Source organism: Sorghum bicolor, chromosome 3 (assembly GCF_000003195.3).
Source record: "Sorghum bicolor cultivar BTx623 chromosome 3, Sorghum_bicolor_NCBIv3, whole genome shotgun sequence".
Classification (NCBI taxonomy): Eukaryota; Viridiplantae; Streptophyta; class Magnoliopsida; order Poales; family Poaceae; genus Sorghum; species Sorghum bicolor.
In genome coordinates, this window is record NC_012872.2 from 6,298,605 (window position 1) to 6,316,444 (window position 17,840).

At 40.7% G+C, this 17,840-nt stretch overlaps 3 protein-coding genes across 5 annotated transcripts; all 3 read right to left on the bottom strand.

The window, feature by feature from the left end:
* Positions 488-10,492, bottom strand: LOC110433280 (phosphatidate cytidylyltransferase 1-like). 3 transcript variants are annotated; one of them, XM_021455074.1, is made up of 12 exons: positions 9,740-9,893; positions 9,149-9,249; positions 8,744-8,997; positions 8,465-8,616; positions 5,176-5,317; positions 4,351-4,507; positions 3,368-3,415; positions 3,197-3,283; positions 1,604-1,732; positions 1,468-1,524; positions 899-982; positions 488-777 (listed from the first exon to the last, which is right to left on the bottom strand). In XM_021455074.1, exons 1-12 carry the CDS (start codon positions 9,876-9,878, stop codon positions 688-690), a joined length of 1,440 nt encoding a protein of 479 aa, XP_021310749.1. In that variant the 5' UTR covers positions 9,879-9,893; the 3' UTR covers positions 488-687. The 3 variants fall into 3 exon arrangements, with proteins under 3 accessions (XP_021310749.1, XP_021310750.1, XP_021310751.1); XM_021455075.1 differs by lacking the exon at positions 9,740-9,893 and adding an exon at positions 10,288-10,492 and having other exon boundaries at positions 502-777; XM_021455076.1 differs by lacking the exon at positions 9,740-9,893 and adding an exon at positions 10,167-10,188 and having other exon boundaries at positions 502-777.
* On the bottom strand, positions 13,038-14,929 carry LOC8060809. Its single transcript, XM_002457330.2, has 2 exons — positions 14,636-14,929; positions 13,038-13,405 (listed from the first exon to the last, which is right to left on the bottom strand). Exons 1-2 carry the CDS (start codon positions 14,770-14,772, stop codon positions 13,267-13,269), a joined length of 276 nt encoding a protein of 91 aa, XP_002457375.1. The 5' UTR covers positions 14,773-14,929; the 3' UTR covers positions 13,038-13,266.
* LOC8060810 lies at positions 15,164-17,478 on the bottom strand. Its single transcript, XM_002457331.2, has 5 exons — positions 17,265-17,478; positions 17,054-17,175; positions 16,535-16,616; positions 16,377-16,441; positions 15,164-15,718 (listed from the first exon to the last, which is right to left on the bottom strand). The coding sequence occupies exons 1-5, from the start codon at positions 17,307-17,309 to the stop codon at positions 15,481-15,483; spliced, it is 552 nt and encodes a 183-aa protein (XP_002457376.1). The 5' UTR covers positions 17,310-17,478; the 3' UTR covers positions 15,164-15,480.

The following is a 17,840-nucleotide window of genomic DNA, read 5'->3' on the forward strand; positions in this document are numbered from 1 at the left end:
CCATCTCACATGTGATCAAATCATTTTGCAGTAATTAAATGCTTTGCCCAGCCTAGAAAACGTCAAGGTGAAACTCATGCATTGTGGAGGTTGTTTCATTATTCGTTTCATTGATGCCCTGTCAGCGAATTTGTTTTAGAAACAGTGCATTGAAACGGGCCACTGACACTGGCCGTCCGAGATGACTTCCCGGTCCTGGACCAGCATTCTTTCCTCCATCTCCATGTCGAGCAGAAACTGACATCCCCGCGACTTAGCTGGTCCATTGGACTGGAGACATCTCAGTATCTCACGATGATAAATATGCAGCGAAGAGCCTCATAGAAGAATCGGCCCTGCTTCGTCTTGTATTCTGTGAATCCTCGAACATTTGATCTGAGTCGAGGCCCCTTTTAAAAAGGAGTGCACAAACGATGAAAGGGGAGTGAATTAGCACCGGGCATGTGGTTACCAGCCGAAGGCCAAGGCAGCACCAGTGGAGAGCGAATAATAAAGCACCTATAAAAGGCTAAAACCCATGTATTCTCTCCATTCTACCATTCTATACAGTGGTTTGAACAAGTACTCCGCTGTATCACGGTACAGTCATGCCAATATGCCATGATGCTATACACGAACTAGAGCTACAGAATGACCCAAAGGCTTTAAATACACAACATAACATGCATTTCATAAGCAGGCTAACAGTCAGCTTTGCGTCAATTGCCTCTCATGGAAGATCTCCCCAAGTCGCTCGTACAGGTATTTTTGCTCATCATATGCAAGGTTTCTTATAATCTGAATGAAAAAAAAAAACCGTAGACATTTGTTAGTATCACGCAAGATAAATTGCTTGAAGACAGGAAAAATCACTCTCAAGATAATGAAAATAAAACATTTAAGGTACAATTATCCTGACCTGATCCAAGATTATCTCAACAGAGAAGTTCTGAGGTGCAATGAATGATTGGTGGTATATGTATGCAAACACTGCCATAACCATCTGGGGGAAAAGCAAGCAGAAATTTATGTTAAGCTACACTAGTGTGCAGGCTGGTATTAAAGCATGTTTTTGCCCCAATGAAACACATTTATACTCAACAACAGGTAACATGTTCCGCATAGGAGAACTACAAATACTATCGAGCCTTTCAAAAAAAAATGGCTTCCCCACCATTACTCCTTTCTCCACAGAATTTTACTAGTTAGTTTATGGGAACACATTGCCCTTAGAAACACCTGACACATCAGGCCCAGACAAAATGATAAAATCTTGCTAAATGGAGGAATAGCAGACATAAAATGAGGTTGCTACTCCTGCCATTATCATAGACATTCAAATGATTGTTCTGTAGCAGATGGTTCAGATTAGCCACAGCACAAAGGCCTCATCTTACATTATATCGATAGAGTGAGAATGCTAGAGGCTTGCATAACCATGGGCCAGTAACATTTCCCTATAGCTAGAATGTTTCTTCAGATACTTACTTGACAATCCATTCTGTCAGTAATTCCACCATGCCCAGGTATGCTGTCACCGAAATCCTACAATTTTGTATCAAAAAAAGATATATCAGTTGGAGTAAAACAATATTATTGATGCAAACAATGAAGTGGTATATACCTTTATTTTGAAAGCCCTCTTGAAGCCGCTCGCAAAAAATCCTCCAAACGGTGCTATTATTGATGCAAACAAACCCAGGGCTAAAGCATGCCACTGCACAGGCATAATGGCTAGTTCTTTCCATGGGAACTGTTAAGACTTAAGAGACGCATCTAATCAAACAGAGTACAAAATCAAACATCCAGAAACTCTAGAAAGACAACACAAAACCAATGATGATGCAGTAGAATAAATATTAGTATTTGCAATATATACAAGTAATACTTCATAAAAAACACGAAATAATATTACATGGTAAAGTGAATCGAGCAAACTTCAATTTGCCTATTCTGTTGAGCACATCAGCTTGAACTCGACCAACCAAGAGGAACTAGATGGCATTGCATATAAGAAGAAATAAGTGCCTGAGTTCAAGTTTGAAGGAGTCAAACCTGGTTAGTGAGTATGTACAATTGTACACCTACACCTCCCACCAACTGAGTTAGTCTCAGTTCCTTATTAAGCACAAGCTAGGGGCTTGGTTATGATTGTTTTACTGTTGTGCAGGCATATCAAAGTAACTTCTCCATTGATTTATCGTCAAGAACTAGCCTTGCTCTTATCATTGATTTCAGAAAATAACCAATTCAGAAGAAAAGAGAAGACAAAGCATTGTCTATCCTGAGAACATGTGTGCCACCCATCACATATTCATATACAGCTGTCTTATTACGTTGTCAGACTGGATTCCTCCTCCCCAGCCCAACTTGTTTGCCAAAGGAACAGGGGGGACCACCGACCACACATTGGTGCATTTTACAACTTACAATCACATGTGTTCCATCGATTTTACAAGATGGCTATTTTTTATCCAATTTGCAAGTTATTTAAACTATTGTGTTCTACACAGCAACATTAATAGACGAGGGGTCATATCAGTGACATTCTCAGAGTAAAATATCTGTGAGACCTTTCATGTCAGCTTGGGTCCAAACCCTTCATCAATTTCTACCCCTCTGTTAACCTCTACTTTCCCTCCAAACAATTAACAGAAGAGATCGATGATCAATCATGGGTATGTTTTGACTCCATAAAAATGACATGTCATCATATGTAGTGGCCATATATCATGGAGTTGGTATCTGTTATATTTGTCAAAGTATCTACTGATATTCTCGTCAATACGAATGTACTGGTATTACTCTACAATATGCTATATCAAAAAGGATTGCAGTTAATTTGTACATGTATCCCTTTTTTCCAAATTCAAATATACATCAAGAACCAGCCTTTTCTGCAGCAGTGTGCTAACTTCACTAGTACTCCTCTATATTCCTTCAACTCAATAGAAACATAATCTGGTGCTTTTTAGGACAACCACCTCTTCCACTTGGAAGGAAAACTTTGTTTCTTTTGGAATGACTTATTGATTAGGGATTGCAATCAGAATCAATGACCATGCAAAATGTCTAAGTGCAATACAAGCTAGTATAAGGTTCAAAAGACCATACTACGATTATTTTGAGATAACCTTTATGATTGGAACAGTGCAAAAACGTCACGAGTACAAGAAACAATATTAAAATGAGTGAATTCAGCAAAAAAAATACTGACCCAATGTGGCACCCATTCTTCCAACAAGTAATGCTCTGACTTAAACATTGGACCAGGGTCACAATAAAGCCACCCAGTTGACAGATCCTGAAATTATTTGCATGACAAATTTAGTGATACAACAGCAACTTGGCCATAAAACAGTCAAATTCTGAAGAAAATCTATGTAACCTTTCTTGGGCATGTCAACCATTGGGAACGACCCATCACATTTGCTAACTGCCACAGAAAAAGGAAAAGTGATCAACACATCATTTGAACTACAAACAAATAGCAATATTTTTACAGACAGAAATTAATAGTGGATTATATTTAAAAATCAACCTGTTAAAGTTGTATTCCCAGGAGAACATAAACCATGAGTGGCCAAATAAATCCCCACATCGCAACATGTTTTTAACTTGTAAGTTTGATAATGAAAGAAAATGAGTTACTAAGGAATAGACAGACCCTGCCTCCACATACCTGTCAGTTTTCTTTTAGATGCAATAATCATGGCTAGCTTAATTGGTTTGAAATTTTGAACATAAGTTGGTTTGTTCCACAGGTCACCTTTGGATCTAAGGTAAGTCTTGATTACTTGCAATGTCACCAGCTTCATTATCAGATTGCAATAGTTCATGTGTCTCTGACTTTCAATGTTTCTACCATTAGCGATTTGGTAAATGTGGAGGAATGAATGCAAATTGAGTTGAAGAAAAAGCACTAAGGTTTTTTTGTTTTTTCTCTACATAATGGACAAAAAGTATCAAAAGCTTCTGTTGAGTTCAGCAAGAGCAAAGCACCTAGTGCGCCAGAAATATGAGTAACATAATTGAAATGCAATTTTTTTTAGCTGAGAGAGAGAGAGAGATCAATGAGAAGGGAGATCAGAGTTTTGCTGGTGAGTGGTGACTGATAACTAACAAGAGAAAAGATGAGTGCTCAGTAACCAGTAACTCATTCATTGACCACACATGCATACAGAAGATAGAAGTAAAGCTTCTAATTTAGACACATGTATAGGTAGGGCTATACTTCAAGTAAAAGTGCCATTACATGTGCATAAAAACAAGGGGTAAGGCTATTAAAAAATTTCATTATTTCAAAAAAAAAATCAAACGTTGCTATAAAAATTATCCTGATGGGAAATCGGGAATTTAACAAAGTCTCACCAGAAAAGCAGAGATGATAGTTGTCACTGATGCACCAATAAAACCTTCCCAGGTTTTCTTTGGGGACAACTTGATTAGTGGTGTTCTCCCAAGAAAGAACCCGAATAAATAAGCAAAGATATCGTTGATCACAATAAGTGAAGCAGGCAAAAGAAACCTGAGTACACAGCATTGTAGATGCATGGAGTTCATCAACTGCAGCATAATACAAACTACTTGCATAAATTAAACAATCAGGACTAATGTCTTCTGCAAATATATTTAGAGATATGCAACATTGACATAGTCACTTAGAATAATTCAAGTTCAACTAAAAAAATAAAAAGAGAACAATACTTCCCATGAAAAGTGAAGTGCAAAAATGAAACATCAAGGCACAGAAGACAGACAGGGCACACTATTACCATAGATATTCTGCAACACCTAAAGTGTTATTAAGTTGTCTGACTAATACCCGTTAGTCGCAATTAGTCAGGCTTATCGGTCGATGGACCACAATTAGGCACTCAGAGGCGACTAGTACAATTAATCTGATTGTCAGACTAAACGGCAATTAATCAAGATTAGTCATTTTATTACATCAGGGACAACTAGCCAGAATTATAATGTCGAAAAAACTAATGAATCTGCAAGTTTAGAGCAGATGAAAGATAAAATTGCAAGATTCCTTTTCCAGAAGACGAAGAAACTTTCAGATGATGATGGAAATACCAAATAAAAACTTAATTGCTGTGAACAAAAATAGTTAGGCACTCCATATATCCCAAAAATCTGAAACTCTAAACAGGTTATTATTAATAAAGATTAAAGAAACAAATCACTTACCAGAATATCCCTTCAAATATGTTTGCCACAGTGAAAGCGGACTGTGCAAAAACCGTTAAAAGTATCATGTGCGTCCACGCATACTGTTTGAATTGATACTTGTATGCCTTTTTCTTCAGAGTCAAAATAAACCATACAAACCCTGGATCAAAGGAGCCATAAATACTAACTTTCTGCTAGATACGAACTAGAAAATCATGATAAGCAGGTTATCTGTTATTAAAGCATGACTGTCAACACAGGCAGCCAAGGGAATGAAGATACTAAGATAACTAGTACTCCCTCCATCCCAAATTGTAAGTCATTCCAAGAATCTTGGAGAGTCAAAGCATTTTCACGTTTGACCAAAATTATAGAGAGAAATATTAAGATTTGTAATGTAAAGTGAATATACTATGAAAATATAATTAAGGAAGAATCTAATGATATTTAGTTGGTATCATAATTATTATTATTTTATTATATAAATTTGATCAAACTTAGAAAAGTTTGACTCTCCAAGATTCTTGGAATGACTTACAATTTGGAATGGAGGGAGTATGTGACAGTAATCACTTAGGAACTCAGGCAGGGATGTATGATCACTTAGTCACTTTGGCAGGCATATACGAGGAAAAAACTGGCCAGACATTTGCAGACTTAAATGCCCGGTGTCCATCCAGAACAACTGAAATAAGGTGATATGTCCAATAATCAAATCTAACAAACATAAAATTTCCATTTGCTAATGTTCATATGAAGAATAACATTACTGACAAGGGTTCAAGTGAATCAAATTGGACATCTCAAAGGCGTTTGGTTCAGTGTCGTGGTCTTTTCTCATTGAGGTCCTGCTGCAACTTGGTTTTGGTCGGAAATGGTGAAATTTAATTTGCCAACTGCTATCCACTTCTTCCGCAAGGATCTAGTGAATGGTTAAGTTCCAGGGAAGAGCATTACTCACCAACAGTAGCTGCAGCAAGGAGATCCTCTTTCTCCCATGCTTCCTATTAATTATGGAAGCATCGAACTCTCTAATCTTTCATGCCACTAGGATCAACCTGTTACAACCAGTGGCAATTCGGCAGGCAAAATTTTGAAGATCTCTTTTATGCAGATGATGTTGTGTTGTTTCTCTGTCTTACGACAAATGACCTTGAACTCTGCCATCTTTTGTCAGAAGTGTTTGGACATGTTACTGGGCTTGAGACTAATCTGGCCAAGAGTTCAGTCATCACCAATCAGTGTGCTGAGGATGATCAGAGAATCATTGAAGAGACGATGTACTGTGCAATTAAGGACTTCGCTTGCACATATCAGAAAGTCCTCCAAAGCTGAGCTGCACCTTTTGATTGATAAAGTGGCAGATAGTCTCCTGGTTGGAAAGCCTCTCTTATGACAAGAGCCGGTTGCCTAACTACGGTTAGGATGGTTTTCACTGCTATACCTGTATCAGATGATTGCTTTGGATTTGCCAAAATAGGTGATTAAGGCTATTGATAAGTGAATAAGGGGATTCTTGTGGAAAGGTCAGGAGGAGGTCAATGGAGGTAATTATCGTGTGTCATGGGATCGTGTCCAAAAGCCGCTTCAGTATGGAGGTCTTGGCATACATAATCTTGAAATCCTGGGCTGGGCGCTTCGCATTAGATGGCTTTGGCAGCAAAAATCTGATGCTTCCTGGCCCTGGGACAGGCTGCCAGAGAATGTGCCTAAAAATGCCCGAGCTCTCTTTAAAGTAGCAGTGCAAACTATTATTAGGAATGGGAGACGACAAATTTTTGTCCGATCAGTGGCTGTAAGGCAGAACTGCTGCAGAGGTTGAACCCAATCTGGTCAAATTAATTCCGGAGAGAGTGCTAAAACAGTGGACTGTAGCTCGAGCGCTCAATTACCGATCTTGGGTAAGTGAAATAAAAGGTGCACTGACGATGCAAGTCCTAGTCAACTATTTACACTTGTCACTTGTGGGATCTGGTGGACAATATAATCCTACAACATGACATTCCTGATCAGCACATTTGGTGCCTATCTCAGACTGTGCTTATATAAGCAAGTCCGCTTATGGTGCTTTTTACTTTCGATCCATCAAGTTTGATTCACAGCATTGTATTTGGAAAACTTGGCACTCAGGCAGGCTGGGGGTTAGGAATCCATGTTGCAATGCAGACCAGTTGGCCAAACGCGGACTTCCTCATCCTGCTGCATGTCCGTTTTGTGACCAAGCCCATGAAACGATCCAGCATGTTCTTATCTCTTGTGTTTTCTTACAGCAAATCTGGACCATGATTCTTCATAAACTCGGCATGGCCAGACTAGCGCCAAGGCCGGATGCAACTAGATTTTCTGGCTGGTGATGTACTGCTGCAAAGGGGGTCTAAGGAAGTGAGAAAAGGCCTTAATTTTTCTAATTATCTTGGTTGCTTGGGAATTTTGGAAGCATTGAAATAATGGAATGCTTGTGTTTTTGAAGGAGAGAAGCCGAGAATTGAAGTTGTCCTGCAAGCTATTGTGTATGATATGAGAGCAGCCTATGGTATTCTCCTGGTGCTTGAGCGCTCCAAGAGCTCTTATTTAACTGAGGGGCTGTTGTTGGTCGTTTAATGTTTTGTGTGGTGCACTTTGGTGTTTCTTTTGGGGGTCCAGAAAAGGCACTTCGTCTCTTTCCTTTGTATTTCTCTCTTCTTCTTAATGAAATGACATACCGTTCTCTTGCATAGTTTGAGAAAAAATATATTAAGAACAATATGAAAATCCAACCATGAATTCTACCATTTAAATCAAGTGGACAACTATTAACCAAACAATAACTAGCACAATTTGCAGAGTAACATTGAACTAAATCTAACATAGTAGACTATAATATGTTAGTATAAATTATTGATAGGATAGGGTAGAATATCATCTATTTTGTACTCCATCCACTCCAAAATGTAGGTCGTTTTGGTTTTATCATAAGTCAAACTTCTCTAACTTTAACCAAGTTTGTAGAAAAATATACTAACATCAGCAATACCAAATAATTGCACTATCAAGAATATTCAAAATAGATTTTACGAAATTCATTTCATTTTGTAGATGTTGCCATGTTGGTGTATTTTCTATAAACTTGGTCAAAGTTGGAGAGAATTTACTTATGACAAAAACTAAAACAACCAACATTTTGGAATTGGGGAGTATAAAAACTTTAACACAAGATCATAATAGAAACATAGAGTCACTTTGAACATTCTAAATTTAAAATGAAGTTTATGTACTAATATATTTACAAGAGGAAATTATTGCATGTTTCATGGGATACCGAGCCTACCAGCAATATAAAGAAAATAACAAATAAACATCTGATACTTTATTAGGCCACTGACGACCTTATAAAGCAAGTGATCTGAAGTTACTGTATTCACAAGCTGCCGACTAAGAAAGCGCCCATAAGTGTACAGCATTGCCGTGAAAAAGAAGTGCCTACAGTAGGAATAAAACTTGTATATAAACAACACAAGGAAAAAAAATACTGTTGAAAGGCATAGCAGCTACGAGATTGAAAATTTTCTGTTTAAACTTAGTAGAATCATAATTACCCATAGCTTACCAATTCAGCAGCCTGAACCCTGGCAATTGTTTCTCTTCACTGGATTTTCTGAGTAGGTTAAAAAGCTCTTTTGCCATGTATATTTGAATCACAACCACCATGGCCCAGATATATAGATGACCCATATAAACAATAAAGGCAAAGCCTCCAATCATCCATAATGTAGAATATGTACGGATAAGCATTGATTTATACTTGTTCTGATCATTGACAAGCAACGGCTGTCCATTAGCTCTATTCCCATCTGTGGTAGCCTGAAGAAAATGATCATGATTAGTTACGAAAAACAGCACCTGGAACAGGCTGCTGCTCTAGCTTGAACCATGCTGCAATGCAAGTATTATCTGAAATCTAGAGAGAAAAAATAATGCAATAAAGAGCAAAAAGGAATAGAAAATTACTTACCTCAGTTGGATGTCTGCGACGTCTTACGCGCCCTGCATGAGAAGCAGAAACATCGCTAGAGCTAGTGTCCCTTTGCATCACTGGTACTCCAAAGTTAAATTCTACAAAGAAAAGAGAAGGCAAACAGTCAGTCAGATCAGATTATAAGATGAATATAAATAGGAATAGTGGATAAATCAACAGACATTCTGGCACATTGATGGACATCAGATCGATTCTAAAAAGCTCCTTAGTACAGAATGTTTGATCAATGTTCTGCTAAAGTTTGACGGCACACTTATTCAACACTGGGCAAGGAAAACTCACTGTAACAATAAACTTTCATCGGACGGGGTCTCAAACGCCGGACATGCAGACAGCAGGTTCAGCTGAACCCCAGACAGTTTTGGGAAAACAAACACAAATCAGTACTCCCCCCATTAAGGCAAACTAGAGCTCCTCCTAGGTTGGTCTAGTTTTTCAAAAGGCAAACTAGAAAAATTGGATCACCAATCCCAGGAAGGAATGTTTGGATTTCAGGGGCAGCAAAGGAACAAACAAAACGAGCAATCATCCATTCCATCCAACTCCAATCAATCTAGGGTTCCTCACCAGCAAAGGTGCCATCAGTATAGTCACCAGCATCGCAGAGAAATGATTGTTGCTTTCCTTCCAGTGGAACGGGAAGTGCCTTGTCAAAGTCTACTGGTCCTACGGCTGGCCCTTGGCCTTGCCATGTTCCCGCACCCATACAGCGCAGAGCTAGTGATTGGCGCAACAGACAAGCACATCTCTCTCGCGATTATTAATGGCTGCGCGCAACCGCTCCTAGAGCTAGGGCGGTCCCAAATCGTCTCAACTAACAACCGTCCCAGGCACCCTCCAACTAACAACAATTCGACGGGTAGACACTAGACAGCTGACAGTTGCAGCGCGTGATGACATATTCCCCCTCGAAGCAACAACAACAAGCCGCCGCCGCCGCCGCCGCCGGCGGCGGCGGCGGCGGAACAAAGCAACATAGCCGTGAACTAACCACCTTGGCGGCACCCGACAATCCAGAGCAAGCACGCCACATGCTGAGGCGCTAAACCGACCGCAGGAATCCTGCCGGCGCAACAGCGAGAAAAGCAGCGTCACTGGGAGGGAGACGGAGGTACCTCGAGGCCGCAGAGCAGGGGAGGGTGCGCGCTGCGTGCTTCGGGGAGGACGGAGAGGGGGACAGCTGTGGTGCTGGGTTCCGCACCTGGTGCTTGTCGCCGCCGCCCTGCAGGGAATTGGAATTGGAATTCCTTGCTTTAATTCCTGCTCGCGTGCCTTTAAACCCGCTCGCTTGGTGTGATTGTGATGTTCAAAAAAAACAGAGAAGCTTGTGGGGTGTTGGGAGAATGGCGTGGAATAAAATGGGTGGACGGCAGCAGCAGCAGATCAAAGTACAACTCATCAGGCCAGTACTTGCTCTAATAATCGACGGTTGGGACCATGCCCAAAGAGGGGGCCCTTTTGAAATGCACATATTCCAAGCGCCTAGTTTTGCACTAGTACTGTACTAGCACAATTTGCACCGTCGCAAAAATTTGAACCACACGGATTTACCAGATATTTTTATAGGCGGGAGTCAAAGGTCAAACCTGCTTTGGGGGGGGGCTCGGCGTCGGTGCTGGAAGGGACTTTTCACGGGCGTGGCGCGGCGGAGAGCAGAGGGCGGGGGTCGGCGCGCGGCAGTCAACGGCGGCCGACGGCGCAGGCGGAGAGCGCCGCCCTGGGGAGAGAGAACTGGGGGTGGAGAGAAATGAGACGGCGGAACTGCGGGAGCGAGAGGGGGAGTGGTGACTGGCGAGCTCCTCCACATCTTCTTTTTTCAAGTGTTGTTTCCAAAAACCAAAAATTTTTCAAGATTCTTCGTCACATCGAATCTTTCGGCACATGTATAAAGCGTTAAATATATACAAAAATAAAAACTAATTACACAGTTTAACTGTAAATTGCGAAATGAATCTTTTGATCTTAGTTAGTCCATAATTGGACAATATTTGCCACAAACAAACGAAAATGCTACAGTAGCGAAATCAAAAATCTTTTCGTATCTAAACAAGGCCTCGGCTCCTCATGAGCTCCTGCACTGATTCATCATGACTGAAAAGGAAAGGCAATGTTAACAATTTGTTGAACACACTTACACGCAGCAAATAGTCGAGGAGGTGAAAAGTTTTTGGGTGATGTAGCATTTTTGTTTTTATTAGGTAATTATTGTTCGACTATGAGCTCAAAAGATTCGTCTCGCAAATTATAAACAAACTGTGTAATTAGTTGTTTTAAATTTATATTTAGTCTTTCATGTATATACCGCAAAATTCGATGTGATGAGAAATCTTTAAAAAAATCTAGGTTTTTAGGTGAACTAAACACCTTACTACGTCTTTGAATGCCTTGTGCTTGTGACCTTGTGTAAAGCAGGAGGATCGACATAATTACCTTGTGCTTGTGCAAAGTAGAAAGGTCAACATAAGTATCCTTAATCATATATTTCCTCTGTGTTGTAAATTATAAGACGTTTTGATTGTCTAGATTACTAACCGTATCTAAGTACATAATAAAAATGATATATCTAGAAAAGACAAAATATCTACTCCATGCTCATATCCATGTATTTATGACACGTATAGAATCTAGTTAGCCTAATTGTCATGTGAGAGGTTGAACATGTGCAACACAAAATATCCATGTAATCATGACACCAGTGGAATAATCTAGTACCTCGATTACAAGACACTAGGAAAAGTGAATATAAATACGAGGACCTCGATTACAAAACCACGAGAAAAAGGTGAATACAATATACAATGACCTTGATTACAATTTACAAGCCATAAGGAAAGACGTTCCTCGAATACAACATACGAGAAAAGCATGGGGGAGAATCTCAAAGTCTGATCATCATCACATCCCACATAGAGCAAAATCAATAATAAAGTTAAGTACTTAGCTATAAATCAAGGCATAAGAGTTAAGTTATACAATAGATGTCCCTTTGTTTTCGAAAAAGTTTCACTTTCCTGTTTCTCATCACATGCATAATAAGCTCTCATGCATAGTTTGTTGCTTGCATGAGTGTCAAACTCTCCTCTATATGAGCATATTATAATTACTCTTAAGAGGAATACTAAGTATGCGTAACATGGTGCACGGAGCGTTGTGACCGATGACGCCTAGAGGCTGCCAGGCTGGAGTGCAAGGAACCCCTGCCAAACGGTGGTGCTGCTGAGCACGCTTCAGGTGTACAACAATAAAGCCCTCGGCTCTAGTATAAAAGGCAACATCAACGAAGCAGCAGCAAGAGGAAGCAAGAGTCCAGGAGCACAGCGCGAGTATATGAGAACGGAACGGGTGCTGTAGTCCTAGTTTTTTCATGTGCGAGCGGGTGCAGTAGTTCTAGTTTCCTGTTCCAACTTTTAATCTCTATATAATTCCAAGCAGGAGCAGACCCTAAACCCTAGCTAACTCCTGTAGTGAGGTACTCCGTAAGTCCGTTCTTATAGTTCATGTGGTCAGGGCCTCCCGAAAAGGAAAGTCGTATGCAAACACACTTGTTTTAGTGGAGTAATTCATGTTTAAAAATCTCGTTCATTGATCGAATCTCTGCGTGTGTCTTTGTTCTCATTTTAGCTGGAGAGAGGCGTATAAAAGAATCCCGTTGCTAGAGAGAGGCACATGAAAGAACCCTGTTGTGTAGAAAAGTGTTCCCTATTTAGAAAGATAATAGTAGCTGGTTGAAATATGCCATGACTAGAGAATAATGTTAGGGAAAGATTGTCCGTTATTTGAACAACTGTGTCTGAACAACCAACTGTTGCACCAGCCTTCAAGATCCTGCATAATCCATCTATCTATAAACACGAAAACAGTTATATAGTTTTGCTCGCTAATACTTTCTCCATTAATAATATAAAAATAGTGTGCCACATACTTTCTGACGTTATATCATTTCAGGGTGCTGTAATATGATGAACCGATGATTCATAAACCAGCATTCATAGCAAATCTGTGGAATCACATAAGGAGTTGGCTACAGAAGATGCTGAGGTACATAGTAGGCATACTTCTGAACAAACTCCAAAGACAATGAGGAAAAGATTGCACTAGTCATCGTCCTTAATTCTCTTCAGCAGTCTAGCAGCCCATCTGCGTAGCCTTTTCTTGAGCGTGAACCCCACCACAATTCCAACTGCAAAGCTAATGGCGCTGACCTTTGTACATGTTGACAGAGAAACAACCCGGCTGCAATGCAGAATAAATTAACATCAGGAGAAATAAATAGCACCACTTTTCATGTCAGATTTAAAGTACAGCAACACTTAGTATAAAAACACTGTACTGCTGGTTTCTTCAGGCTAACCACATTTTCACAGATGGTTGATTGTGCTCACATAGTCCATGTACAATATGAATAACATATAACTGATGCTAAGCTCAGGTTTCCTAACATTGATAGCCAGAGTGACATTGGTGTGGTCTCCATAATTTGTTAAACATTTGCAGTTCAGGGATAAACACTGTTTGCTTTAGCTGAAATCGCAGACAAAGTTGAACGCTGGCCAGATATTCCAGGATTTAGAACTCAAAAAAACTTTGATACGTGGGCTTAACTGATTGGCTACCACTTTCAATCTTACCTCCACTTAAAAGTTTAACCACAAGTAACTACTACCTCCACTTTCAATCTTGCCTGAATAAATCAATTCCTAAAGTTGCTTTAAGCCAAAAATTTTCATTTTTGACTGAGTTTATAAAAAAAGGTACAAATATTTGTGACACCAAATGAGCATATTCTGAAAATATAGTTTATGGTGCATCCAATCCAATAATACTAATTTAGTGCCATAAACCTTGCCGTTCTTTTCTATAAATTCGGTCAAACTTAAATTTTGACTTAAGACAACTCTAAGAATTGATTTATTCAGGACGGATAGAGTAGTCCTTGGAAGTTCTTAAACCTATAAAATTTAATACATCAAGCTACCACTTTCAGCCTAACTAGACAGCAACTGTAGGCTTCAGACAAAATGGGTTTATTATGCTTCTCTTTTGGAAATTTGGTTACATGAGGGTTCTGGGGAAAACATTTTAACCATTTTATTTACAGGTAACATTTAACCATTCACCATTTGCCCTTCATATAATTTAAACCACTGGAAACGTTAAGTTATATAAATGAAGTACATTGCCTACCAAACCATTGAATCACTCATATCGCACGACACTACCTGGTACTGCTTGTGTAAACGTAAGCCAAACTGGCTGGAAGTAAACTGATTCCATTAATTAAGTACAGTAATAAGATAATCTGAAGTACAATTCTAATCATAAATGGGGATCGGAAGAAGCACGCTGCAAATTCCGCGTTGCCACACCAAATCAGGGCAAACAACAGAGCAAGCATAAAGCTTATGACCGCGGATGCATCGAATCGAGAGGAGATGGAGGTCGGCGTCAGCGGAGACGGCTTACCCGGCGGCCCTGGGCACGAGGGCCTGCTGTGCCTGCTCGGAGAAGGCGCCGGCCGAGCGCGACGAGGACTTGGCGGCGTCCTGCGCCGCTGCCTGCAGCCTCTCCACGGCCGACGCAACCGCAGACTGCGCTGACATCTCCGGGTATTCCACGCTCTACCGCCCCCGTCGCCTGCTAGTAGAGGTCCGAACTAGGGTTTTAGCTTTCACTGTGAACGCCGATGCGCCGAGAGAGGCAGACTGGGGATCCCGGCAGACTGAACTTGAAAGAGGGGAAAGAAATCATGGAGCAAGTGGACATCTGGACGACATCGGTCATTGACAAGTGGGGCCAGCGTGTTTGTAGATTCAAATTTAAGCCTCCTGAGCCAAGAAAATTTCCATAACCTCAATGTTTCGAGTGAAGATTTCCGTATGAACAAATCACATAAAATCGCAAGTGTGAAATTCCTTTCGTTAGTACCTGTAATAACAAGCTTTCACCTCAACCAACAGGCGTGGCCAATACATTATTAGGGAACGATCATGCTATAGCTCAGTTTTGAACATCACCATTCACCACCCCACCAACAATGTGGGCGACATAAAACATAAGCAGAACTGTATTCATCACTGCTCTACAGTAGAGCCTCACATCTTACAGCAGAGTAGTGGAGTAGAACACATCAATAGAAAGATAATGATTAACACCACAAAATCTCACTAAGTTAAGAACATGCATGCCACATAGGCATGGTTACCAGCTCTCTAGATATAATCGACAAAACACGGCAGATGGCCAATTGGGTACAACTACAAACAGAGTACAAGAGCTACTCATGGTTATGGTAACTCAAGACACCATTTTTATTTCTTTGGTCTTAGATGATTGAAGTCGAGCTTTTCACGCTTGTTGGACTTGTGTGATCCGCGACCATTGCTTTGTGAAGATGACCTACTGTCAACATTGGTTTTTGGTTCCTTGTAAGATGCCGGTGTTTCCATATCAAGTTCGGGCTCTTTCCTCTTCAGTTCATTCATAGATATGCTTTCTGAACTGGGAATGTCAAAATCTCTAGATCTCGACGCTGGAACTTCATCCCCTCTGCATTTCATTACAAAAGGTATCACACGCAAATTCATATCAACAATATATCAAGCAAAGATGAAGCATCCATCAATATGTGACATTTCATAGATACAGAGAAGCTACCAAAGTAATCTGATATTGAAGTACAGAACTGTAGATGCTATACAACCTAGTATTTAGTGATAAAACTGAATCTGGTTTTGACAGGCCATTTGCACTTCGATAGAGAATGAGCTTTTGTAAGCATGTATGCAGATCCTGAAGCTTTCATAGCATACACACAAAACTTTCTATAAAATTTGCAATTTCCATCATCCCCACTCAGTAAAACAATAGAATGAGAAAACTGTTAGTATATAGTTCCTCAACAGATACAAAACTCCCGCATCTAGGAAGTCCAAATAACATCTCAACAAATGGATTTCATACGATTTCAGAAATTTTCATCCTGACATTGGTGTCAATTATGGGTATCCAATAAACCAAGTGTTATAACATCTAAAATGTTGATATAAACTTGTCTCATATCACGACCCTGACAGTTACTAGTGTCCAATTTATAAGCATTCCGGCTCTTTCTTATTTAGGAGTGTTTATCATTTAATAATTACCAAGAAACATATTTTGTGACAGATTAAATTTGCTAAAGTAACATAACAGAGAAATAGCTAACCTGCTGGAGTTACTAGGTGAAGCTGATTCTGTTTGACGGTCACCTCTTGCCTCTTCATTTAGTTTCTACACATCTAGGCTTGCGTAAGGGAACACAAATCTACAAGTACATAATTGCCAGAATGGCAAATGCAACAAAAACAACCTTTCCAGACTCACATCGATAGATGGATTGAAATTTTGGAATGACATCCGACCCTTTATAGCTCCTGGATGAGGATTACCCTCCATGATAACTACGCTGCATAGAGAAACAGTACCAGTTTTATCAAAAATCACACAACATAAGTAGCTACAATAACAAAAATGTGCATTTATGTTTTCAATGTAGTATGAGGATAATCGTGCCACACAAGTATGTAACACTATTCTAAATCTCCTGCCATTGTGACTGCATAATCACATAAGCATCTTCATTTCCATTTTCATCAAGTTATTAACATTGCAAAAAAGACAAAAGCAAAAAAAAAAAAACAGCTACAATATTCATCCAGTGCATCCAATTTAATTGGATCAAAACGATATACCATATCAAAACTAAAATGCACATGCTCGCTGTAGACAGTTTCCATGCTAGCGTCAAGTGAACTCTCCATACAAATTCTCACAATCGCAAATCTCCGAAACCATGTTGATCAAGTAGAAGATCATAACAGCAGTGAAAAGAAATCTCCATACCACTTCCTAACGACCTGCGCTGAAGAGCTGAAGCCACCACTCGGCGCCGTCACCACCTCTTCCTGTACCTCCACCTTGGCCTTCTCCTCGACTTTCTGCGCAGCCGCGCCGCGCTGCATAAACTGCGCCGCCGCCATACAAAAACAGAAAACCCGTGAGATGCCAGCCAATCCACGGCGACAGAAGGCGGCAACGGACAGGGGCTCCTCACCTTCAGGTTCCTCAGGGTGCTCGAGATCTCCCTCTTCGCCGCCATCGCTCCAGCCGCCACCGCAAGTCGCCGGTTCGATTCCTCCCCCTATATTTTGTTCCCAGTCCCCCAAATTTAGGGTTAGGGTTTTGGGGGCCTCGCGGCGTAGCGGAGCCGCCGGCGAAGGGGAGCACGAGAGGAAACAAAACAGAGTCAGAGCGGGTGCGGCGCGGGGCCGAACACGTAGTTTCGTCGGCAGAGGCTGACTCGTGGGGCCCAGAGACCAGTGGCGTGAGGCTCGCGCGTGTTTTTTTTTTCTTTCGTGCCGATTTCACCGGCACGTGGGCCCGGCTTGGTGCCGCGGACGAAGCCGACTGTGCTGCGGAATCCGCCGCCGATACTGATCTGCCGCCGCCCTTCCCCTGCATCGGGAGCACTCCCATAAATTTGAGTCTTCATGCCCTGATTGGATTTTTTTTTCTTAGAGAAGATTTTGACAGCTGCAAAGGTCTCGGGTTCGCCAAATCGCCGAGTTCACGATGGTATGGATTGCTTCTCGAATTCTTTTCACGTTCATTCATGTTCCTCCTCTTTTTT

Excerpts from the sequence above, each read along its gene's own strand:
- LOC8060810 (XM_002457331.2), bottom strand. The coding sequence starts at position 17,309 with ATGGCGGCGAAGAGGGAGATCTCGAGCACCCTGAGGAACCTGAAG. Across the intron at positions 17,176-17,264 it reads GCACCCTGAGGAACCTGAAG|TTTATGCAGCGCGGCGCGGC; the intron begins GTGAGGAGCCCC and ends GCGGCGGCGCAG. Across the intron at positions 16,617-17,053 it reads GCGCAGGTCGTTAGGAAGTG|CGTAGTTATCATGGAGGGTA; the intron begins GTATGGAGATTT and ends TTCTCTATGCAG.
- LOC110433280 (XM_021455074.1), bottom strand. The coding sequence starts at position 9,878 with ATGGGTGCGGGAACATGGCAAGGCCAAGGGCCAGCCGTAGGACCAGTA. Across the intron at positions 9,250-9,739 it reads TACTGATGGCACCTTTGCTG|AATTTAACTTTGGAGTACCA; the intron begins GTGAGGAACCCT and ends TTTTCTTTGTAG. Across the intron at positions 1,733-3,196 it reads AAGAATGGGTGCCACATTGG|TTCCCATGGAAAGAACTAGC; the intron begins GTCAGTATTTTT and ends AAGTCTTAACAG.
- LOC8060809 (XM_002457330.2), bottom strand. The coding sequence starts at position 14,772 with ATGTCAGCGCAGTCTGCGGTTGCGTCGGCCGTGGAGAGGCTGCAGGCA. Across the intron at positions 13,406-14,635 it reads CTCGTGCCCAGGGCCGCCGG|CCGGGTTGTTTCTCTGTCAA; the intron begins GTAAGCCGTCTC and ends TCTGCATTGCAG.